Source organism: Mesoplodon mirus (genome assembly GCF_964341445.2).
Source record: "Mesoplodon mirus genome assembly, chromosome: 10".
In the NCBI taxonomy this organism is placed as follows: Eukaryota; Metazoa; Chordata; class Mammalia; order Artiodactyla; family Ziphiidae; genus Mesoplodon; species Mesoplodon mirus.
The window spans coordinates 29,263,006-29,288,750 of NC_138986.1; the positions used below are offsets into that span (position 1 = coordinate 29,263,006).

The 25,745-nt window shown below is 42.3% G+C and overlaps 1 protein-coding gene across 2 annotated transcripts in view; it reads left to right on the top strand.

Moving 5' to 3' along the window:
* The window catches only part of SLC2A12 (solute carrier family 2 member 12), a 60,623-nt gene that overhangs the window by 28,988 nt on the left and 5,890 nt on the right, over positions 1-25,745 (top strand). The window contains exons 3-4 of one of the 2 annotated variants that reach the window (XM_082633847.1): positions 11,283-11,405; positions 15,147-15,279. In XM_082633847.1, the coding sequence (XP_082489973.1) occupies positions 11,283-11,405; positions 15,147-15,279 (256 nt within the window). The remainder of the gene's footprint in view (positions 1-11,282; positions 11,406-15,146; positions 15,280-25,745) is intronic. The other variant, XM_082633848.1, reaches the window with a different exon arrangement.

Sequence of the window (25,745 nt, forward strand, 5' to 3'; positions counted from 1 at the left end):
ATTAAATCTTTTCAAATATGTGTTGGCTTAGAACAACATTCCTTCATTGTATTAGATCACAACATAGTTTCTCTTGTCAAAAAGTATTTCTATTTTTAGGTTAAAGTGTATGCCTTACATCATTTTCCTTTCTGGTCATCTGTTTTCCTGATTTTAGAATAATAGGGGTACCCTGGAATCTAGAATTCAGGAGGGGGCATAAATTTGGTACCAAGTAATCTCATATATTTTATTTTATACATTTAAAATATTATTCTATGAAGGAATCTGTAGGCTTCACTAGCCTGCTGAAGGATTTCATAGCCTGAGGTTAAGAATCTCTGCCCTCCATTTCTCTGTAAATAATACCAAAACTCTTCCATCAAATAAAAATCACAATATATACCCCACAGCTTTTATTGGAGATTTTTATGAAACATTCCATTTTCCACGCCTCATCTCTCACTTTAAAATATGTTCAAAATCTTAACTTGACTTTCCAGTCTTTCTGGGGTGGTCCTGATCATTTTACCTCCTTCTAATAACTGGACACTTTTTTATTGTGGTTCAAGCTTCAGGGTAGAACCAAAAAGTCCTGACATTATGAGGATATAGAGCCACATAACGATTTCTCTTCTTCTTGGGCTTCAAAAATAAAGCAAAGATGAGCCCAAGCCCAAGCCCAAGGCATAAAGTTATTATTTCATGAGTTCATCTGAGGTAATACTTGTGTAGCTGCCCTCCTTAGAACAGTCTCTGTAACTCAGAAGAATGTGTGTGACTGTTCTTTTTACAACAATTATTAGGACTTTTATAAAAGGGAATGAAATTGGGTCATTTGTAGAGACGTGGATGGACCTAGAGTCTGTCATACAGAGTGAAGTAAGTCAGAAACAGAAAAACAAATACGTATATTAATGCATATATGTGGAATCTAGAAGAATGGTACAGATGACCTGGTTTGCAAGGCAGAAATAGAGACAGATGTAGAGAACAAACGTATGGACACCAAGTGGGGAAAGCAGGGGAGTGGGGTGGTGGAGGGATGAATTGGGGGATTGGGATTGACATGTACACACTAATATGTATAAAATAGATAAGAACCTGCTGTATAAAAAATAAATAATAAAAATAAATAAATTAATTAAAAAAACAATTATTAGGGCTTTTTAAAAAATTTTTTTTTGGGGGGTTCGCAGGCCTCTCACTGTTGTGGCCTCTCCCGCTGCAGAGCACAGGCTCCGGACGCACAAGCTCAGTGGCCATGGCTCATGGGCCCAGCTGCTCCACGGCATGTGGGATCCTCCTGGACCGGGGCACGAACCCACGTCCCCTGAATCGGCAGGCGGACTCTCAACCACTACGCCACCAGGGAAGCCCGATTAGGGCTTTTTTTAAATCCAAAAATTCCTATGTCCATAAATTAATTAAACTCCTCTTCCATCTCATGACTAATATCTTTTCATTAGAGCAGATGGAAGGAATTTGTCCAAGGTCACATATTAAGTTCTGTGATGAGGCTATGACTGTTATCCTTTAACTGCCTTTGTATTCACAAGTTCAAGCAGAACTTTACACTGAAGACTGAATGACAGGTGACAGCAAATCACCTCCCCCAATCTCTTCTACCAAAGAGGCAGGAGTTCCAGCAAGAAAGCATCTTGGAGTGATTACGAAGAGAGGAGAGAGCACTTACTTGTCCAGCACGTGTGAATTGCTCACCACAGCCCACTGGGAATGGTACCCATTGCTGGTGATTCAGGGATGGATGAGTGAGAGCCACACCTCGCTCCAGTGGAGCTAGTGGTGGGAACAGGCAATAAGCCAGAAAATGAATGCATGTATAATACAACTTCAGGAGGAGAGAAGTGTCAACATTTAGGTGGAGGTAAGAGTGATGAAGAAAAATAAAGAAGGATCAGGGATAACATCAAGTGGCCTTAAGGGGGACATGAGCTTGGAGGTTTAGGAGAAGAGCAGAAAGCCTGTGGAGGCTATACAACAGAGTCTGTGAATTCAGAGTACACTTTGGCATTAGGCTGCCTGACCTTGAATCACAGCTCTACAGTGTAGGACTCCAGGCAGGTCAATCCATCTCCCTAGGCTTCAGCTTCCTGATCCACCTCACAGTGTAACTGTGGGGTTGAACAAAGCCATTTGTATGACGTGTACCTAGTGTACTGCCTGGTGTGTGGCATGGACTCAATACACTTAGTTATTAGTGCTATTTTAAAATATCTGCCCATAGTCTAGACAAGAGATGTATAGTTTTGGTAAGGCCAGCACTGACCCCAGCAGTCATTTTGCTTAAGGCACATCAGGAGACACAGCAGATGCTCCATAGCCACATATTGAATTATGATGCCATGGTCCTCCTCACCTCCCTTCTATGCACCATTCCAGTTAGGTCAAGACTAAAGAAAATACATGTGTTGCTTGAAATATGGTTCATTTCTGTATTACCTACAGTCAAGAGAGCTTTCTAGGTTATCAGACAAGTGTTACAGAAAGTTCTGAGTCTTTGGTGAAAGGTGAAAGGTGTGATTTAGGTTGAGAAACACCCAACTGTCCATTCTTTTAAGTTGGTGCAACTAATTTAGACTCTGTGTCCTGTGCGCACACAAACTTTGGCTTGTTCATTGTTGTTTCCTTGAGCCTAACCTAGGGCCTGGCCCACAATAGGGACTCAAGAAATATTTGTTAGATGAGTCAAAAAAAGTTTCTGGAACTCTCTCAGCTTCTGTGATGAAGGGGAGCTGTCTCTCTAGTCTAGGGTTGACATATCCTGATCTCCTCTAGTATGAATCTGTGTCAATATCTAGGCCATCAGAAATAAAAGTGGTTTGTGGGGAACCCCATGCACATTTGACGAAAAGTTATATCTGAGTAAAACTACTCAATTGAGGATGTGTGGCCACCTCTAATTCATTTGATGACTAAAGAAGTTTCATGTTTTAAATTTACTAAAATTAAGGCCATTTAAAAAAATGTATGGTGTTAGCCAAAATATTCATTTCCAAATTTCCATATTTGCTCCAAATACAAGATTCAACATTTCCCCTGGAGTGGGGAAAAAAAAAAAAAGAGAGAGATTGAGATTAGTCATATCATGGGATAATAATTCCTACCTTGGTTTAGTAAATGAATGTTTTAGAACTTAACTCTTTCCAAAAAAGATTTGAGACAATTCCTTCCTGGTTTTCCTAAGAGAAATATGTAGAAGTCTGAGCCTGGAATTTGTTTACTTAATTAGTGTTAGAGCTTATAGAAATATTTCAATGGATTATCTCAGGCTTAACAATCACGTTAAATCTCTCAGATGTAAGCTGGAAGTCTAAAGTTAATAATAGCAATAAAAGATCTTTGTAGAAAAATCATACCATAGCCACAAGTAATCAAATTCTCAAGAACTGTAAACTGGCTGATATTTGAGCCCACTTGAAAGCTTACAAGTTAGCCTCAGTTTCATGGATTTTGGCAAAAGACACAAGACTCCTTGGTCAGAGACAAAGGACAGTTTATTATTCATAGCAATAGCAATAGCCAGACTATCAGTATTTGCACAAATTCCCCAAGCCCCAATACCCACAGGGCATTATGAACCAGGCCAGGTGACACCTATACATAGACTGGGTTATTTTAGAGGAGAGGAACCCCAAACTTAGGGAACCCAAATCTTTTATAATAGACAGTAAGCCAGCCTGATTTTTCTCCTGGAGGGAGACATTTTAATTTACTGGATAGTAAACAAAACTTTGCTCTAGAGGGGACACTCTGTCTTCCAAGGTTGTTTGTTATATGAACATCCTTAGAAAGACAGCCTGGAACAAAATCAGTGTCTTTTCTCATGAGACATGCTGAAATGTGAGACCCATGAAAAATTGTCTTTCAACTCAAATATTCTAAAAAGGCCACTTTTATGTTTAAAACAAGAAATTAGAACTTTTTAAGGTACAAAGATTGTAGAGCCTAGCTTTTTGTTTTGTTTGGTTTTATGGAGTTTAACCAGTCTTTTGGAGGATGGGTATCAGTAGGAAGCATATGACTCATCTGCCATAACATTTAAATTTAGATTTTATACCTAAATAACTCTAGCTCTTCCAAAAGCAATTGTTTATGTGGTGTTTGCACAGCTAAAAATTATGACAATTCCAGGGGTGTGGAACAGCATGTTCTAATTTGGAAGTTTACTCAGCTGCTTCACTCTAAGATATACAGGGTTTAGAACAAAGGCTTGCAGACCAGAATTATATCAAATGTTTTCAAAAATATTTTGATATTCTTCATATTTCCTCCTAGACACCAGGCCTCTAATATTCCAAACCATCACCATCAAAGACTTTTTTAGTGCTCATCCTCTTTTTCTACCATTCTTCTTGGATAATCACATACTCTTAGAGAAAAGGCATATTGATTAAATTATTATTCTTTAAACAGGAGAATTTTATTATCAAATGTAGCCATTATACAATTGTATTCACACAATGGGTTTGTGTTAATTGTGTCTACCTTTAAGATCTTTCAAATCTTTTTTTTTCCTTTTAAATCTTACATTTCAGTTATCATCAATATTCACACCAATACTGTTCCTTTATTTTCCAGTTAATTAAGTTAAAAGTTATTTTGCTTGATTAAAGTGGTGATTTATATGGTCCTCTGGTGTTAGTCATTGCAATAATGCAAAGTAAACAAATAATAGTATGAATGGTTTTATACTAAATTTGCACCCAAGCAAAAAAGGAAAAACTTAAAGAGATATGTGCCTTAGCTAATTAAATCTCACTTTCCTCTTTGGAGTTAAATGATGCACAGTGGTACCTAATAGAACCAAAGAGTCTAAAACTACATTTTTGTAGCATGAACACAGCTAAACAAAGAGAAGTAACACCATTTACTACATTACCATCAGCAAATCTTCACATAATATAATACATCGGTGTTTAACTTTCCTCTCCATCCCACACTATGATCATAGGCCCATGCCCTTGAAAATTATTAATATCAGACAGTAAAGATATTAAAGAAACAGACTAGGGTTTTAACACTATCTTAATAACCGCAGCATTCACCTGTTACTTTATTGTTTTTCAGAACACAATGTTAAGCATTTTTCCAAGGAACACCTGTAACATTAAAAACTATTAATAATTTTCTCATTGAAGTCTGAAGCATCATTCATGAAAAAAAGCACAGCATAAAATGTTACATGTGAAGCCTGACATTCAAGTTATAGTGTAAACCAGAAAAGACTAATTTCTTGTATCTCCTTCCCTTTTTTGTTTTGCGTTTTGAACTCTAGTTCAGTGTTCTGCAAATTGGGATAAGCATAATCCTGGGGGCTACTTTCTGGAATATTCCTTCAATGATACATCTAAGGAAATCAATTTTTGGATTTTTAGGAAAAGTCTGTTTCCTAAAATTTCTTCTTCCCTGTCTTCCCAGTAATAACTATTCTTCCACTTAAAAGAAAGCACACCTGTTACCCACCAGAAATCTTATTATGATATATGTCCCCAATTATAAAAACCTTAGGAACATTAATGAAAAAGACAGTTGGAAATATTGGTGTAGGTGTGGTATGGAAACATGACTCTAATGACTAGATAATAATTCTCTCATAAGCCTAGATATTTCCAATAATTTACTTTCAACAAAACTGTAGGATGACCTAATCAAGTTATCAGCTGATATATCATTACAACAAACTTTTGTTGTTAATTTAAAGAATGTAGTGACACTCCTATTAAAAAACGTTTTCAACTCCCCATTTATTTTTATTATTCTTGAAAACAATACATTTCATCTCCCCCCCCCCTTTTTTTTTTGCCTGTGCCACGGGGCATGTGGGATCCTAGTTCCCTGACCAGGAATTGAACCCGCGTCCCCTGCATTGAAAGCATGGAGTCTTAACCACTGGGCTGCCAAGGAAGTCCCCCACATTTCATCTATTTGAAAACAATGTCAACTTTATGTTAAATGCCTTATTGTTATATTTTTTAAATGGATGAAAATGAGTATCAAATAGGTATTGTATTTAAATTCCACTGGAAATACTTGAGTGATATAATTATTCTCTACTGTAAATATAGAGTTTAAAAATACCATAGAAATTGCATCTTTTGCTGTCATTTAAATTTATGGTAAAAAAAATGTTAGATATTGATTTATAAATGAAAGAAAGTACTTAATTTTTCTAATTATTTTAAAGGCTACACAAGCAAGAAAGTTTGGAGACCACTGCCACCGTTCTTATTCCCAATTAGTACCTGATCACAAAAGGGTTCCATTTTTAACTCTGGCATTTTTTATTAAGGGTTATTTCATTTAATCCAATTTCCCCAAAAATATTTTAAGAAATCGTTTCGGTTGATTCTGACTAGAAATCATTAAGATAGAAAGATTGGGAACATTGAGCTTTTATTTCATTGTTTTCCTTGGTTTGTTAAGTAATCCAAGATCATATTCTTGAAAAAAGTATTTTTAAAGAGGCCAGGAGTAAGCAAAACTCAGAGAGACTGAGAAAAGGGAGAATACAAAAAATAAAAATAAAGTAAAGCTACAATATCACTGCTGATATTGGAGATGGTGGCCTACGGTGGAGTATATATATATATATATATATATATATATTTTAAGATGTTAGGGGTAGGAGTTTATTGATTAATTTATTTATTTTGCTGTGTTGGGTCTTCGTTTCTGTGCAAGGGCTTTCTCTAGTTGTGGCAAGCGGGGGCCACTCCTCATCGCAGTGCGCGGGCCTCTCACTATCGCGGCCTCTCTTGTTGCGGAGCACAGGCTCCAGATGCACAGGCTCAGTAGTTGTGGCTCACGGGCCTAGTTGCTCCACGGCAATGTGGGATCCTCCCAGGCTAGGGCTCGAACCCGTGTCCCCTGCATTAGCAGGCAGATTCCCAACCACTGCGCCACCAGGGAAGCCCGGTGGAGTATATTTTTAAAGGACAAGACTTTCCCATTCAAGGAACTTATAGGGCCATAATTTAATTGGCTTCACTCCTACAGAGTATAGGACACTGGCTCCATCAAGTTGTTGAGAACTCTGCAGCCTAAGTGTAGAACTTCCTCCAAAGTTGCTAGGAGTTCCCTGAGTAAGAGTTTCAAGCCCTCCATGAGTCTTTCAAACCTGAGGCTGCCATGCCAGGTGGTTCAGAAAATGCTCAAGCCAAATGGAAAGCATGCGTGAAATGCTGCGGGGTTTGAATCTGAAAGCATAGGGAGAGAAATGACAGCCTCAGTGGAAAAAATGTTCAGCAGTGGCTGAAATATGGAGGAGGGAGGAGCTAAGTGTGGCTGTTGATATGCGACAGAGCTCAGCCATTTCCACTGATTGGCCCTATTCATTCAAGTTCATGTCCTCCATTGCAAACAAAGACATTTCAACGTATTTGTCCTTCATGGTCTTTTTATGACACTCTGTGCAGCCATAAACTCTGCAGATTTCATCTGGATCAGGCAAGTTCTGATGGGCAGCCCTAGTGATTTAATGCCATGTGAAATATGAGTTTCAATATTTGTGGACAATTATCTCCCAGCAAGACCAAAATTTCCTCAACCCTTGTAACCTAGAGAAGACTTTAAAGACACATGCAGACTCTAACATTTACACAAGTACATATTGCTGAGGTGGGCCTGGAATAATGCGGTTAAAGGTGAAATAATAGCCATCGAGGAGAGTTGTTGCAGGGCCTGCTAACCTGCACTGAGTAGCTTCACTCACTGTGGAAGAGTTATTATATCTCTGACTACTCTGTGGATTCCTCACAAGCAGATAGCACAAAGCATCCCCGTGGGCCTATCATCAGGGAAGGGGATAATGAGGACAGCCAGAGAGAACCACCATTTTACTGTGGCATGTGACAATAGCTTGATTTTTGTTGGGGAGAAATTAGGCCATCTCATTGGAAAAACATTAGGGATTCAAACAAACAAACAACAACAAAAAAACTTCCACCTGTTATTATTAAATACCAATATATATCCATATGTGATGATTTATACCTCTTTGCTCTTTACTTATGAATTGAAAGAGCTTCTCCTTTCCTTCTGCTTTGGGTACTCAAGGCCCTTTTTCAGGCAACATGGAGGCCTATAAGATTCTGGCACCATCTTGCTCCTAAGTCTTCCATGGAAAGACTTTACCCTCTCAGTAAGTTCTATCTTGCTGCAAGTTCCACTTTCAGATTTTTTTTTTTTTTTTTTTTGTGGTATGCGGGCCTCTCACTGCTGTGGCCTCTCCCGTTGCAGAGCACAGGCTCCGGACACGCAGGCTCAGCGGCCATGGCTCATGGGCCTTCCACGGCATGTGGGATCTTCCCGGACTGGGGCATGAACCCGTGTCCCCTGCATTGTCAGGCGGACTCTCAACCACTGTGCCACCAGGGAAGCCCCACTTTCAGATTTTTATTTCACACTCTCTGGTTCTGAAAACCTGCGATTTTTATGGTTCTGAGATCATTGTTAGAATTATTTTGACATTATTAATTAATTAATTAATTAATTAACAAATATTTATTAATTATTTACTCTCCTTATTTTTGACTTGACAGGTTCCATATTGGGGGTGTTGAACCATCCTTGTCAAAACCTTTGTCAATTGCTGCAACATCCAGGTTGTCAATATTAACATAAACCAAGGCATCGATTCTTGAATTTTCTTCACTAGATCAAAAAAGAAGTAGTCGCTTTCAGCAATGATATATTACTTTTGGAAATGTCAGGTGTAAGTTTTGCCTGACAACAAGGGCCCATCAGAGACTGACGGAAGTCTGTTTTTCAGTATTCAGTTCATTGCTCACTGACTGGTTAAACTGCCCAAGAACTTGGCTCAGCTGCTGCACTGAATGCATGCCTAGGACAGGCCTCAGTGTGGTTGCTGGGTTCTTTTAGGTGAGCCCTTGACAGTTCAGACTGAGCACTTATAACTAGTGCTTTGTGCAACTGTCCCGTCTCCTTGTTGGTAAGATCCACCACTCTCTGTAACAGCAGGATCAACTCATTCTCATCTGAGGACAGCGTGGAAAGTATTTTCCCCAAACCCCACCAAATAATTCCAAGAAGCCATCATGATGCAAAGTGGGGAGGGGAAGTGGGGTATATCAGAGGTGATGAAGTAGGGATGGAAGTAGATCAAGAAAACCAGTGCTAACTCTTATCCTCAAAGAAAATCAGCGTGTCCATTCCCCCACCTTTTCCTCATGGCTGCTAGAGCAAAAGACCATAAGGAACACTCTGCTCCACCCCTACCCTCACCAAATACCCAAGGCAGGAAGGGGCCTGGGGGATTGACCTGCGGCATAGATTATTTATCTTCAACAGAGTGGACTTACATACTTTCATCTTGTATTTGCCCAAGGACAGGTCATTATAAAGGCTTCACCAGAATTATGCAGCTGTCATTCTACTCAGATCCAGATCCCCAGTCTTGCAGAGCTCAAGGCAAGGTTACCTGAACTTTGCACCTGTGTCCAAGGATATAATCTGCAAGAATCTAGTGAAGGTCTTCTGGGGGAAAGAGTGGAGGGGAGGGATCTGGAATGTTATTTTTGAATTCCCTATTAATTAGAACAATAATAATCACATTCCTCTGGTTACAGTTCTCGCCCACGCCCTACGTAGATTCACTTGGAGAAGATAATCAAGAAAAAAATGTGGGCTTCCCTGGTGGCGCAGTGGTTGAGAGTCCGCCTGCCGATGCAGGGGACACGGGTTCGTGCCCCGGTCCGGGAGGATCCCACATGCTGCGGAGCGGCTGGGCCCTGAACCATGGCCGCTGAGCCTGCGCGTCCGGAGCCTGTGCTCCACAACGGGAGAGGCCACAACAGTGAGGGGCCCGCATACCGCAATCAATCAATCAATAAATCAATAAAATTCATCATTAAAAAAAAGAAAGAAAGAAAAAAATGTGTTTCCAGCCCTCTTGTATAATTTAAATAGTTTTCTTACTTTAAAACAGCACATTTACTCCGAGCAGGTGTTTTCTCTACAGAGCATGATCTTGTCGTGAGAGGTGACTTTTCAATCAGAGACACAGGTGACTGCTCCATGAGTCTGGCACTGGCAGCCCAGGTGGTTGCTGGCGGGGGGCCGCTCCCTGGCCTCTCGCTCTTTCCCTCACACCGCCTCCTCTCGGGCAAGATGATGCATCTGGTCTGTATCTGAACACCGGCTTTGCAACACAATGTGACTTTGCCAGCAGGGAGCAGGGCTGGGACAGCTCCTTAGTCCTTTCCTCAGAATCAGAGGTGCTCATACTCCACATTTATGTACTCATTAACGAGTATTTATTGAGCCACCCCCAAGAGAGCACCAAGATGAAAAAGCATGAGTTCCAGAGGCTTCCAGCTCAACGCTATCTCTGCTGCCACCTCTGAGCTCTGGGACCTTGGCAAATTATGAACTCCTTTAAGCCTCCATTTCCTCTTCTATAAAAGAGGGAGAGCAATATAGTTCCTATCTGGTAGGAATTCAGTGAGGATCAAATGAGATAAGGTTTGTAAAGGTCTCAGCCCATTGGAAGAACTGGTAGCTATTCGGCAAACTGGACTTGATAGGCTGTGAGCAGAAGACAAGTTAATTTGCTCCTCTGCTGCCCTTTCTAATCCCGTCAGGCGGGTCCTATAGTGTTCTGTGTCACTCTCACATCATAAAAAGTCCTCTGATCAGTTTTCGTGCCAAGAAGAGTCTCCTTTCAGAAAGTCAAATGTTTGGTCTGGCATAATTCGAATCCTGGAGCTCTGTCTAATTGAGAGCTTCTCTCCACCCAGCTTGCCACAGGCCAGGAAGCCCAAATGGGGGAGGGGAGAGGAGCCAGCCTCTTTCCTCCGCCCTCCTGGCTCTACCTCCTACCCACTCAGTAGCTGTGATGTTGGACTTGGCAAAGGTCGGGGACAGAGGAGGTTACAGGAAAGGGCCCAGGGGAAAGCAGATAGAGCCGGGCTCTGGCACTGAGGCTCACAGCTGCCCCTTGTCGTGGGCAGGTGGCCCTAGCCACTGCCCTTTCTGTTTGCATTTCTCAGGCCAGTGTCCCCTACCAGCCCTTTATGTCCCTCCCTCTACTTCCAGGGACCATTGTCAAGCTCTCTCAGTGTTTCTCCTGAGTCCCTTCTCACTTGATTGGAGGTGAGGAGAAAGCACACTCTCTCCTCCCTCGTCCTGTAAAAGGACACGGCCCTGCTCTCCAACCACAGATCACGTGGGACTAGGGCAGAGGTCAGTGGGCTGGCCCTCAGCTTCAATGGCTTTTTGATCATTTTGCTGTCTCCCACCCACTCTTCCTTGTCTTCCAGTGCCCTGGCTGGTGCTGAGTGAGATTTTTCCTGGTGGAATTCGAGGACGAGCCATGGCTCTAACTTCTAGCATGAACTGGGGCATCAATCTCCTCATCTCTCTGACCTTTTTGACTGTGACAGGTAAGAACTCGCTTTCCTCTAACGCCTTTTGTGCTCTTAGGACAAACCTTAGGGAAGCACACTCGCCTGAAAAACATTTTCTTGTCAACATTTTCAAACACGCTCAAAAGTAAAGAGAATGGCAGTGAACCTGATGTACTGACCACCCAATTTAAAAATTTACCAGTCTTCATTTATGACCCCACCTTCTCTGCCCCCCAAATTATTTGGAGTCATTGTCCAAACATGTCATTTTGTCTCTAAAATTTCAGCAGGGACCTCTAAAAGATAAGACATTGAAACACTATAACTTCAATATCATTATCACACCTAAAAATATTATACTATTAATAGTCCCTTGGTATCAAGTATCCAGTCTGTGTTCACATCCTTCCAATTGTCTCATAATTATTTTTTATACTTTGTTTGAATCACAATCCAAATACTTAATTTATGGTTGATTGATACGTCTCATAATTTGTAGGTTTCACCTCCATTTCTCCTCCCCCTACACTTTATATATATATATTTTTTTTAATTTTTATTTTTTTATTAGTTTCTGCTTTAGTACACTTTATATTTTTAATGAAGAAACTGGGTCATTTGTTTCATAGAGTTTTCCCCGGGGTTGGATTTGCTGATTGTAGTCACATCACGTGACCCTCTGTCCTTTGTGTTTCCTGTAAACTGCTATTTAGATGTAGAGGCTGAAAAAGATTTAGATTTTCTTGTCTATTTGCAAACTCCCTCCCAGGTGATGGCCTGTGTCCTGCCATCAGAGGCACGTCCTGTGTGCTTGTCTCCCACTTTGTCATGCCTGCATCCTTTGAGGATCATTTCCCAGATCCGTTATCTTCATTTCATTATTCCTACTAAGTTTTTTATCAGCAATACTTCTCTTAAGGAGAAATTTCTTCTCATTAGTTATTTGCCTGCCCTGAAGTATGAATCATATAAGAAAGCCAAGATTAATGTTTGAAACTTTCTCTTTATTTTCTACTTTTCAAAATAATAAGGTAGTTCCCCAGCATCCTCCAAAACTGACCAATGAGTTGAGTTTTCATCCCTTCCTTTATTTTATATGTATATGTATATATATAATGCATAAATATTAAATAGTATCTATAATACAGAGATAATATATATTGATACCATTTCAAAAGTGGATGTATAGTCAAAAAAGTATATATCTATATGTAGTACTTCTGAATCTTGTTGACTTTTTTTTGGAGTATATCTACTTTTGGAAATGAACTTTTAGAGTTATTCGTTAAGCACAGTTTGGGTTTTTACATAAAATTTTAAAATATTTATGTCCTACATTTTTGGAAATAGCCCAAGATGAAAGGAAACACAGGAACTGGTCATTTGCACCAACTGTACGTCTCCTGCTCAGCTCACACACATAGACCCGTGCCCTTCACCTTCTCACACACACACACACACACACACACACACACACTCACCTACTGTTTATATGGAGAAAGAGAAATATAAAAGAAAGAATGGAAATGATGAAGGATGAATAAAGATGACACGAATTTCTGGAAAGGATAGCTAATACATAGGATGAGCTTGATGGAGATTCAGAAGTTCTGCATGGGCTCAGAACAAATGTCGGGAAAGCATACTCATTAAAAAAAAAATTCTAGAATGAGCTCAAACCTGTAAATGACATTTCATTGGACTAAGTTTGAAATTCTATACTTCTTTTCAAAAATCAACTTTCCAGGTAAAAGATATAAGGGATTTGCTTGGTGGCAAGCCCTTGGACACCAACTTTTAGCGCAATTTCAGCTGTATCAATAAGAACAGAGTGTACCGGAGACACAGACATACTCTGCTGTGCTCAAAATACAGCTGCGGTATTGCTCTCACCTCTGAGTAAAATATTTGACGAGGGTTGCAGTGTGCCCACTAAGGGAGGGCAACCTGGATAACATGGGCAGGTGACCTATGGTGTGTGAAGAATGGTTGCAAGAGTTTGGGAGTTTGACTTGGACAAGAGGATGCTCAGCAAGGGATAGAGGTGCATTCAAATATTTGCGCCACTTTGGTGAAGAAGGGATGAGGAAGGCTGATCCAGAGGACAAAGCAGAACCTCTGAACCCAAGTTCCCGGAAGGTAGACTTGGGCTTAGGAACGAGTGAGGAATATGTTTGAAACAGACAGGGCTGACTCACAACGTAGTGTGCTTTTTTTTTTTTTAAATTTTTTGCAGTATGCGGGCCTCTCACTGTTGTGGCCTCTCCCGTTGCGGAGCACAGGCTCCGGACGTGCAGGCTCAGCAGCCATGGCTCACGGTCCCAGCCGCTCCGCGGCATGTGGGATCTTCCCGGACCGGGGCACAAACCCATGTCCCCTGCATCGGCAGGCGGGCTCCCAACCACTGCGCCACCAGGGAAGCCCTGTAGTGTGCATTTTTGATAAGTGATGAGCTCCCTGTTACTGAAAGTACTCAAACAGAAGAGCAGATAAGTTTACTGAGATGACCTTTTGGGGTTTTATTTTTTTCCACTTTTTATTTTCTGGTTTTATGCCCCAGAGAGGAAAGAAGGACCAACTCTCCAAGCACTTTACTAAGCACTGTCTTGGGCAAAACCCTGTGTTAGCAGCAAGAAAATCACCGAGGGAGCGGACTTCAATTAAAATTGCCAGAAGGACTGCAGAGCTGTTCCTTCTCCCTGCTTCTCTCCACCTCAGCACAGCTGACCTATGAGTGGTTAATATGCATAGATCCTTCCACTTTGCATTACCAAATGCCTTCCGCATAACTGCTCAGTCCGTGTTCCCGACTGACCAGTTGTGATTTGTGGCCGCTAAGGGCTATTTGCATTGTTTCAGTCTGTGGCTGGTCTGAGCCTGTGTTCAGAAAAATCCAGCCTCCTCCTCCCTGCTCCTGGCCACACTGGACTTTCCGCTGAGCCCGGGGTGCTGCACTGCAAGGGCAGACTCAAGTGCATTGGGGGCCACCTCTCACCAGCTAACATACCTTGACCTTGGTCAGTACTACAAAGGGACTGTACCTCTGGCTAGAAGCGCTCAGAGGGGAAACTAGGTTGGCGGGTGAGATCCATCAGAATCTGGAGGGTCCTGCTTCTTGTTGATGCATCTTAGCAAGTTAATGCCTTTCATTCGAACCATGATCACTTTTTTTCCCTGAATCCAGGAAGCAGTATTACAAATACTGCCAGCTACTAAAATGATGAAATATTGCCAACATGAAACGATGTATTCAAATCAGAGTAAAGAAAGGGGAGCCCATTCCAAGAAGAGTCCATCTGTATAAATATGCCTTTAAAAATGTCTACCAAGTAGAAACCAAACTGCTATGGTGGGGATTCCCAAGAGAGGAACGGTAGAGGGTGAGGAGAGAGGAGATAGATAGTTTACCTTCTGTTTTATGTGTTTCTGTGTTGCTTGAGGTTTTTTTTTTTTTTTTTTTTTTTTTTGGCAATGAGAATTTCTATTACCATTTTGAAAACGAAAAGTATTATGTTCACCAAGAAGATGGCATTGGGTTTAAATTGTGATATTTACAAGACTGTTATTCACTTTACCAGAGAAAGCTGGCGTTGTTTGTGAAAATGAAACTTTCAGAGGCTGGCTATATTTTTAATTTGTGATTGCTATTTCCCTGGATACTACCGGCATGTTTGAAAATACATATGTTTTCATATATGCTCTAAGAAGCAGCTGTCCACAAATGGGATGAAAGCAACACAAAATGCATCTCTAACCAATTTCTTTTGTCCTCTCTAGATCTCATTGGCCTGCCATGTGTGTGCTTTATATATACAATTATGAGTCTAGCATCTCTGGTTTTTGTTGTTGTGTTTATACCCGAAACAAAGGGATGCTCTTTGGAACAAATATCAATGGAGCTGGCAAAAGAGTGAGTATTATGTGCATTGCTCTCCGAACAGCACTCTTTGGTCAAAACTTCAGCTTTTATATACAGTGGAATAATAATAATATCTGAAATTTTTTAGGATATTCCCTTTGGTGGAGAAACCATATCTCAAAGCATAATTTGAGTTTCTCTGCCATGCGTTTAATTTGGCTAATTCAGCTAAGGAATTAGAATAAGCAGAGCTTTCTAACAAGTGAAACTTTCAAAGCTCTTTTCAGTAATGATTGAAGAACCTCGCCCATCTCTGGTTTCCCACACAGGGGATGGGAGTTGCTTGGGGTTTCAGGTGGTCCTGGAATGTCATGCTTGCCTTGTGCTAGCACCGTGGGCTTCAGCCTTCCACCTCTATCACACTTGTAGGTCTCTAAGCCCTAAACACTTGTTAAGGCTAAGGTTACCAGGAAAACTCTTGGGCTTAAATGTCTACAATTATTCCAAATATGGCACAAAGTGCACTAAGAAAGATAAAGAGTTTCCTACATGAACAGGCAGTTAGAACACTGGTTAAATAAAATTCATATGGAAAGACTGCTTGAACAATTTGACATAGCAGTGGCCTGTGAAGACTCCCCTTTTCTTTAGGAGCAGGTCTCACAGTTCTGACTGTTGAAACTGTGGCCTGGGGGAGGAGAGGATGCACAGGGGCCAGGAATGAAGGAGAACTTGTTGCTCTTCCTAGGATTTAATCATTCTGCCCAAAAATGTAGGGATACTTGTTTGTGGACTTTAATATAACAAGAGGAAACTACATATTTACAGTTTGTGCCTTTCTTCTAAAAAGACTTTCATTACACTAGAGAGAAATGTATGATGGCTACAGAAATTGTGGGCATAGTGATTCTTCAGCTTTTGTCTGAAGGAAGAATAAACCTGATAGGTGAATTGATGGTAGGTATGTGTACAAATATATAGACTGAGCCCTTAATCCTGGTTTATTAGTATTATATAATAATTTTTAAAATTATTACTAGGGTATGAAGTAAGTAGGAGTATGGATGATTTTTACTTTGTACCTTATATACTTTAAAATGGTTTACAGGGAATTCCCTGGCAGTCCAGTGGTTAGGACTTGGAACTCTCACTGTCAGGGCCTGGGTTCAATACCTGGTCAGGGAACTAAGATCTCACAAGCCGAGTGGGGTGGCCAAAAAAAAAAAAAAAAAGGTTTACATTTTAAAGACATTTCATTTTAGTAAGCAGAAAAACTTTTCTCTTAACTCAAGGTAAATGTCAACTGTAGGGATAATTTTTGATGCTGATAAGGCCCTATTTTTAAAGCCTTCAATGAAAATGAAAAGTATTCATTTACAAAGAGAAATATAATTGTCAGGAAAGCCAGCTATCTCCTTGGCCTGGCCAGAGCATTGCCTGGCTCTATTCAAGTTGAAGTCAAATAATTGGATTTCTTGGCGAGCACAGAATCTGAACAACAATTAATTACACATACATGATTCAAATAACTAATAGCCTCAGACGTTGATAACACAGTGCATTCATCTGTAAACTGGAAACATGTCTGACAGATGCTGGCCTTTTCCAGAACTTAGATGCCAGGACACCAGTGGTGTCCACATCTGTTGGTCACCCTTCATTTCTCATCTTCCCTAGAGCTTGTTTCACATCAGTGGTCTATTTAGATATAAAACACTCTCCCCTAATGTAGTGGCTTAAAATACACTATTTTCCGTGATTCTTTGGTTTGGCTAGGTGGGGCCTTTGCTCATTTCACCGAGGCTCCACCAACATCAGCCGGAGGGTCAGTTGGACTGGAAGGTGCTGACAGAGCGGGAAGCTTCAGTTCTCTTCAGGTGGCCTCATCCTACAGGAGACTAACCTGGCTTCCTTACCTGTCAGACTCTGGGCAGCATTCCAAGGTAGTGGAGGCATAAGCTGCAAGGTTCCATGTGGTTTCCCTTCTGGAAGTCACACTACATCACTTCCATTACTTTCTATTGTCAGTACAAGTCCCAAGGCCAGCCCAGGTTCAAGGGGTGTAGGGACTGACTTATGTCTTGATGAAACGAAGGGCAAAGTTTTTTTTTTTTTTGGTGGTGTGCGGGCCTCTCACCGCTGTGGCCTCTCCCACTGCGGAGCACAGGCTCCGGACGCGCCCGCTCAGCGGCCATGGCTCACAGGCCCAGCCGCTCCACGGCATGTGGGATCCTCCCAGACCGGGACAAGAACCCGTGTCCCCTGCATCGGCAGGCGGACTCTCAACCACTGCGCCACCAGGGAAGCCCAAGGGCAAAGTTTTTTGGTTTTGTTTTTTACCACATTTAATCTACCACACCTACTCTTTCTTGAAATTCTTTTACCTCCTAAGAAACATTTTTTTTCCCTGGGTTTCCTCCTGCCTCACTATCTCTTACTTCCTTATTTCTGCTTCTATTCGTACATGAGGATTATCTTTGAAGAGTTAGCCTTATAGCCTTATGCCTTAAGGGCCAATGCAAACCCTCATCTTCAAAGCCTTGAGTAACCCTAGCCCTGATAGTATTCCTTTCACCAGAATCATCAATATTTTCTAGTCCCACTTTATTTTTTTTATTTTTTATTTTTTGGTCACGCCACAGGGCATGCAGGATCTTAGTTTCCTGACCAGGAATCGAACCTGTGCCCCTTGCAGTGGACATGGGGAGCCCTAACCACTGGACTGCCAGGGAATTCCCCCCATTTTCTTTTTATATTGCCTTAGCTAAAACTAGTGATTTCACTTCCTTAATTAAGTAGGTTATAAAGTTTTGGCATCCGGGAATGGTCTTGGCCCATTATCTTTTGTATGTAACCTCTAGAGTGCCTAGCTTAAAATTGATTCCTAGCAGATGACTAAAAACTATCCACTGTTCAGTTGGATACCTTGTGGTCAATCCAATGCTGAATTCATTGTGTGTGGGGATTAGATTATGGGTAACAATATAAACCACAACAAGTTTTGATCTGTGGATCACAGATGAGATTTAATCTTATGATCTAACAATCTGTGCAACAGGAAGAGGTATGTGTTCAGAAAAGGGAGACATATGGCCTGCACCATACCACTCCCTGCCCGCAACTTCCGAGATTATTCATTCAACTCTTTGTTGATTATCTACTATGGAGTAGACACTGTATTAGGAAAGGACTGAAAGTATAGGAGACAAAGAATCCATAGCTCCTTTATTTGGAGAGGCAGACCAGAAAACAGACCATTGCAATACACTGTGTTGGCAAGTGCAAAGGAAGGGCACATGTATTGGGGTAGAGAATGCCTTTAAAAATAAAGGTTTGTTACAATTCTTGTAAGCAATACTAACTAAAAAATTGAAGCAGGGAGAAAGCAGTAATGAATTAATTGAATGAAACTAAGAATCACTCCTCATTGCCCTCTTTTTTCAAAAGTCTAACTTGAAAGCAGAATGTTCTCAACGAATTAAGGTTAAGAAACTTTTAGATCTTTTTTTTTTTTAATATGGGGCTGTCAGAATGGCTCAAATTTCAAACCAAATGAAAACTTGAAGACAAAACTTAAGCCAATCTTTCCATCCCGTAGGCCTCCAGAATAAGACATTCCGTAAGAACATAGTGATTTGGGTGTCTAAAACTCAACAAAACATATTCATTCAGAATTCGGGGTGGGGAAGAAATCTGTCTAAATTAACAAAACTCTGCATTATGAAATGTTTTTGAATTACTCAAACTTAAATCCAGACCCTCTCCAAGAAAGTTTTAAATTGCAAATTAGGAGAGATCCAAAAGCCCAAGTACTACCCACCCCTAGACAGATTCCACAAGTACCAGGAGGTTGGTGTAGAAGAACAAACAGAGATAAGGGCACAGGTGCGAATTATGAAAGATGAGGTGGCAAAACAATTCTGCATTTCAAATTCATTTCTAGGGCAGCAAGCAGCAGTGTCTACCAGGGATGCATTCTTGTGGGGAAAGCCCAGTACCTGAGGGCAGAAAGGAAAGAGTTGCCTTCAGAAATCTTGGCTAACTCTGATTTCTGCAACATCAAAGAGCCTGGGACATGTCTTAGCTTGAAGCAGTAGGTTGGCAAATGCTTTAAAAATGAAAATGTAAGCAGCCTGAATGCTATAAATTGACCAAAGTTATGTATGAAGTATGTGTGTTAAACAAGGTTTCCTGGAGGGAAATGGCAGAGACGAAAATAGAAATAAAATACATAATGGTATTGAAAAGTGATCGAACTAGCTAAGTGAACATGGGGGCGGTGGAAAGCCCACAGGGACTTGTGAGGACACGAAAGTTGAAGTGAACTGGAAGATGGAGGATGGCTACTGCCGAGCTAAGGGAGACTTCATGAACTTCGGAGTTAATGAACCAATGAATCAACTTTTGTCCCCAGGGAAAGAGAGTCCAGATGTGTATGTCCCAATGATTTTCTAAGCAGCAAGAAAGGAAACTATTTATAATATCAAATTAACTTCAAATTTGATACTCCATACCGCTTGATATTTTCCTTTCTCATATTTGGAGTTGGCTTCTTTTCCTTCTATTTCTACAAGGCTGAGAAAACAAATAGTCTTCCAAAGTTGTTAAGTTTCTTGTAAGATAAACAATGACTCAGTGGAGAGGTCAGAAAAGATTTCAGCAATAATGTAATTTGAAAGGATTTCATTTTGAACTTGTGCCCTGTCAGCTACAAACACAAACATAAAATGGGACATTTGCCATATGTGCTGTTTCAGCTGTGACTTTCATTCTTTTCCCCAGTTTAAGTGGAAACAATTAGAGAAAACTAACAAGTTAATGTTTTGTAAATATTTTAGTTCTGAGACTTAGGTTATTTTTCACTTTTAGCAGCTCATTTTTAGTGGTCATTCCTTCATTCATTCACCCAAATTCATTTATTTGCTACTTACTGAGCACCTGTTCCGTGCCACGCACTGTTCTAGGTGCTATAACATTAATCAGTGAGCAAAAATGCCATGAGAATTAAGAGAGTAAGTGTGTGTGGGGGGGTACTTTTGTTTTTTTGGGTTTTTGTTTCGTTGTACATTTTTCTTAGAGTGGTTGATTTACAATGTTGTGTTAGTGTTTGCTGTACAGCAAGGTGAATCCGTTATACATATACATATATCCACTCTTTTTTAGATTCTTTCTTTTCCCATATAGGTCATTACAGAGTACTGAGTAGAGTTCCCTGTGCTATACAGTAGGCCCATATTAGTTATCTATTTTATGTATAGTAGTGCAACACTTGTTCTTTTCTTTTCTTTTCTTTTTTTTTTTTTCTTTTTTTGGTAGTGGCCAACCTAATGGCTTGAGGTGGTATCTTACTGTAGGGGGTACTTTATTTATTTACTTATTTGTTTGTTTATTTATTTATGGCTGCGTTGGGTCTTTGTTACTGTGCGTGGGCTCTCTCTAGTTGCGGCGAGCGGGGACTACTCTTCATTGCAGTGGGCAGGCTTCTCACTGTGGTGGCTTCTCGTTGCGAAGCACAGGCTCTAGGCACGCAGGCTTCAGTAGCTCTGGCATGCGGGCTCAGTAGTTGTGGCACACGGGCTTAGTTGCTCCACGCCATGTGGGATCTTCCCGAACCAGGGCTTGAACCCATGTCCCCTGCACTGGCAGGCGGATTCTTAACCACTGCACCACCAGGGAAGCCCAGGGGGGTACTTTTTTTTTTTTTTTTTTTTTTTTTTTGCTGTACGCGGGCCTCCCACTGTTGTGGCCTCTCCCGTTGCGGAGCACAGGTTCCGGACGTGCAGGCTCAGCGGCCATGGCTCACGGGCCCTGCCGCTCCACGCCATGTGGGTTCTTCCTGGACCAGGGCACGAATCCGCATCCCCTGCATCGGCAGGCGGACTCTCAACCACTGCGCCACCAGGGAAGCCCCCAGGGGGGTACTTTTGATTGGTGATCTGAGAAGGTTATCCTGAGAGATAACATTTAAGATAAAATCTGAGTAGTAATGAAGAGCCAACCCTGCAAAGGTAGGGGGAAAGAGAATTCAGGCAGAGAACAGCTAGTGCAAAGACTAAATCAGAAACACACTGGACCTGTTCCAGGAACCAAAAGATGCTCAGGAGGCTGCGATCTTTGAGATCCAGTGAGAAAGTCGGTGGAAACTGACGTGTGGGGCTTTACAGACTGAGTTTGGATTTCATTCTAAGTGCAATGGGAAGCTACTAAAGTATTTTCAGCAGGGGAGTGACGTGACCTCATTTACTTTAAGGCGTGCCAAGCCAGCGTCTGCAGGCACACAGCTGAACGTGGCTGAGAAAGCACACGAGCACAGGGCTGGGGCCTAGGTTCAATCATCCTGACTGACCTCAAGAGGCCCCCTCCATGCTACCTGGCAATCATCCATGTCCCTTGTTCATGAACTGTCTCTCCTAGACAACTGCTCAATACCAGCCTCTCTCTGGAAACCTCCCACTTCCTTAGCCATCCTCACTCCCACCAACAGACTTGCTCCTGACTTCACGGAAGAAATGAACACAATCAGAAAGGGAACTTCCTTAACCTTCCACCTCAACCCACACATCAGTGTTTGCATCCAAATACACCACCATCCCTCTGGGTTCTATCTTTTAACTCATTCCTATGTGAAGCCAACCACTTCATGCCCTCTGCCCTTCCCTTCTCCAGAACATTCCCCAATAGTCCTCCCTGATCACCCCTGCATCATCCATATCTTCCCTCTCTCCTAGATCTCTATTTTGCATCAGCAGAGCAACCTTGTGTGATTTTTTTTCCTCATCTTAAAAGAAAAAAATCTTGGGCTTCCCTGGTGGTGCAGTGGTTGAGAGTCCACCTGCCGATGCAGGGGACACGGGTTCATGCCCTGGTCCAGGAAGATCCCACATGCTGCCGAGCGGCTGGGCCCGTGAGCCATGGCTGCTGAGCCTGCGTGTCCGGAGCCTGTGCTCCACAACGGGAGAGGCCACAACAGTGAGAGGCCCACGTACCGCAAAAAAAAAAAAAAAAAAAAAAAAAAATCTTTGGATCCCATTTTCCTCCCTAGGTTTTGCTCCTGTATCATTTTTAAAATTAGATTTATTTATTTTTATTTATTCATTTTTGGCTGTATTGGGTCTTCGTTGCTGCTCGCGGGCTCTCTAGTTGCGACGAGCGGAGGCTACTCTTGGTTGCCGTGTGTGGGTTTCTCATTGCAGTGCTTCTCTTGTTGTGCAGCACGGGCTCTAGGCACACGGGCTTCAGTAGTCATGGCATGTGGGCTCAGTAGTTGTGGCTCGCGGGCTCTAGAGCTCAGGCTCAGCAGTTGTGACGCACGGGCTTAGTTGCTCCGTGGCGTGTGGGATCTTCCCGGATGAGGGATCGAACCTGTGTCCCCTGCACTGGCAGGCGGATTCTTAACCACTGTGCCACCAGGGAAGTCCTGCTTTGCTAGCATTTATTGTCACCTGTATTCTTTGCCATCATTTATAGCAAAGTTCTTTCAGAGTTGTCTCTATTCACTGTTAGCAATTCCTCTCTTCCTATCCTCTCATGAACCTGCTCCGATGAGACTTCTATGGCCATTACTCTACTGTCATTGCTCCTTTTAACATCCTGGTTACCTCCATGTTGCTAAACCCCGTGATCAATTCTCATCCATTGTCTTAATGGCTCATGCAGTGACCATCCCCAGCATTGACTGGGGTGAGCACGCCCTCCTTCCCAAAATACTTGCTTCACTGCCTTCAGGGACTGGCCTCCTGGTTGTCTCTTACCAGTCACGCCTCAGCATCCTCTGCTGGTTCCATCTCATCTTTCACTGTCTTAAAGTTGGTGTGCCCTAGGGCTTCGTCCTCTGACCCCTCCTCTATCCCCTCACTGGCTCGCTGATCTCAAAGTTATGGTCTTTACACCATCCATATGCCACTGAATCCAACATATACATCTCCAGCTTCAATATCTCCCCTGAACACAAGGCTTTTCTATTCAACTGTTTGCCCTCCAACTCTTTTCAAATGTCTAACAAATATTACAAACATGATCTGAATTGAATCCCAATATTCCCCAAACCTACTCCACTCGCAGACTTTTCCACCTCAGTTGATGTCAATCTTATCCTTCTACTTGCTCTGGTTACAAACCTTGGCGTCTCCCCTGACTCTTTCCCTCCCACCCCATGTTCAGTCTTTCAGAAAACAGTGTTGGCTCTAATTTAAAAATAGATCCAGGGACTTCCCTGGAAGCACAGTGGTTAAGAATCCACCTGCCAATGCAGGGGACACGGGTTCGAGCCCTGGTCTGGGAAGATCCCACATGCCTCGGAGCAACTAAGCCCTGCATCACAACTACTGAGCTTGTGCTCTAGAGCTTGCGAGCCACAACTACTGAGCCCCTGTGCTGCAACTACTGAAGCCCGTGCACCTAGAGCCCGTGCCCCGCAACAAGAGCAGCCACTGCAATAAGAAGCCTGTGCACCACAACGAAGCGCAGCCCCCGCTTGCTGCAACTAGAGAAAGCCCGCGCGCAGCAATGAAGACCCAACACAGCCAAAAATAAATAAATTAAATAAATAAATTTATTAAAAAAAATAGATCCAGAGCCTGCCACCTGCACTGCCCCTCCCTTGATCTGAGTTGCCGTGCTCTCTCCTGCGTTACTGTAGTAGCCACCTGCCTGGTCCTGTTTTCAGCCTCCATCCCCTCTGATCTGTTTTCAGCACAGCAGCCAGTGATCCCTTTAAATATGATCAAGTTATTCCTTTGCTCAAATCCTCCAGCGGCTTTGATGGCTCGTACAGCCCTACATATCCTACTACTCTCCCCCTCTTTCACTCTCATCAGCTGCACTGGCCATTTTGCTGCATCCCAAACACACCACGCAATGCTCAAGACTCAGGGTCTCTGCCCTGGTTTCCTCTGTCTAGAATTCCCTTCCCTTAGATATCCACTTGTCTCACCACTTTATCTCCTTCTGAATTGTCCTGTTACCCTACTTAAAATCACAATCATGTCCCAACTCTGCATTCGCTCTCTTTTTTCAGTTTTTCCCCCAAAGCTGGTAACTTCTATATTTCACTTGGTTTCTTGTCTATCTCCTCTCACTCCATTAAGTTCCTTGAAGGCAGGGAATTTTGTATGCTTTGTTCACTGTTGTTTCCCAGCACCTGGAATAATTTCTTTGCATATAATTGAAGCTCATTATTGAAAATGAATAAATTAATGAATTAACTGGATATAGGAGTAAGGCAATGAAGTAGTCAGGGTGGTACCTAAATTTTTAGCTTGAGAAACTGCATGGTCGGTAACACAGGGGAGCCCTTTCAGAACTAGGTTTCAGGGCTGGAAAGATTAGAGATGTCCATTAGACATCAGATGGATATAGTACTGGTTGGCAGCTGGATATGTAAGTATGAAATCCTGGAGACACTCAGAGTCAGGGTCAGATTTGGGCAAGTGGTATTTAGGTTATGGAACCAGATGAGATCATCTAGTCAGAGAGCATAGAGAAAAGAATGAGGTGCAGGACCAAGCCCTGGATTATGCCAATACTTAGAGAACAGGCAGAGGAGAGTGAGTATCGAGAGGACTGAAAAGGAGCCAATGGTGAGGCTGGAGAGGAGCCAGGAGAATATGGTATCACTGAAGCCGAGAGGAGTGTTGTCAGGAGGAGGGCTGGATGATGCTGGGACGGGGAGCAAACGGGATGATCATAACCTCGACTGTCTTTACCCATCGCTGCTCCTTTCACAAGCATCCCACTCATCCTCGGACCACTCTGCATTTCAGTTCACTCTCTCAAGCACCTATCAGGACTGGGAATCCACTGAAGAGTCATCACCCATGTCCTCACTTCCTTTCTTACCTTCCTTAGATCCCATGCACCACCCCTCCCTTTAACCTGCCCTCTCTCCCTCCAGGCAAACCTTAATTCTGATTAAGCCAATTCTTAGCTTGTTTTATCCCTGTGTCCGAGGAACTTGGCTTGAGATACACCCAACTATACTGACAAGTCCAGTTTTAAATTGATGAACATAAGTCTCAAGCAGGTCTTCAGGAATGTCCTGCAACCTACCACATGGCCCTGGTCAGTTGATTTTCCTACTGTCCAAGATGGTGGCCTCACACCCTGTCCCCTCTCAAGCCTCCAGCACTCCCTCCCACTTCCTCACTCTCTGCTGATGGTCTTGGGTTTTTAGTTCACTGAGAAAACAGAAAGAAAGAGCCCACTTCATCCCGCACACCATATACTCAACTACCTACATCTATGCCCACCTTCTCTCTCTTGGTGCAAAGGCCAATTCTTTCATTTGTCCTGAGCATGTCATCAATTTCCCCCTTCTATGGGATTATCACACACACACACACACACACACACACACACACACAGAGCTGCAGTACTCCCCATCCTAAACAACATGCCTCCCTAGACCTCAAATCTCCAATGCCCCCCGGGTACCCACTCACTCCCTGCCCACTTTTCAGTTCCAGAGTGCTCTGTTGTCTCCAGGTCCTCACCTCTCATTCTTTCTTGAACTTCCTCCT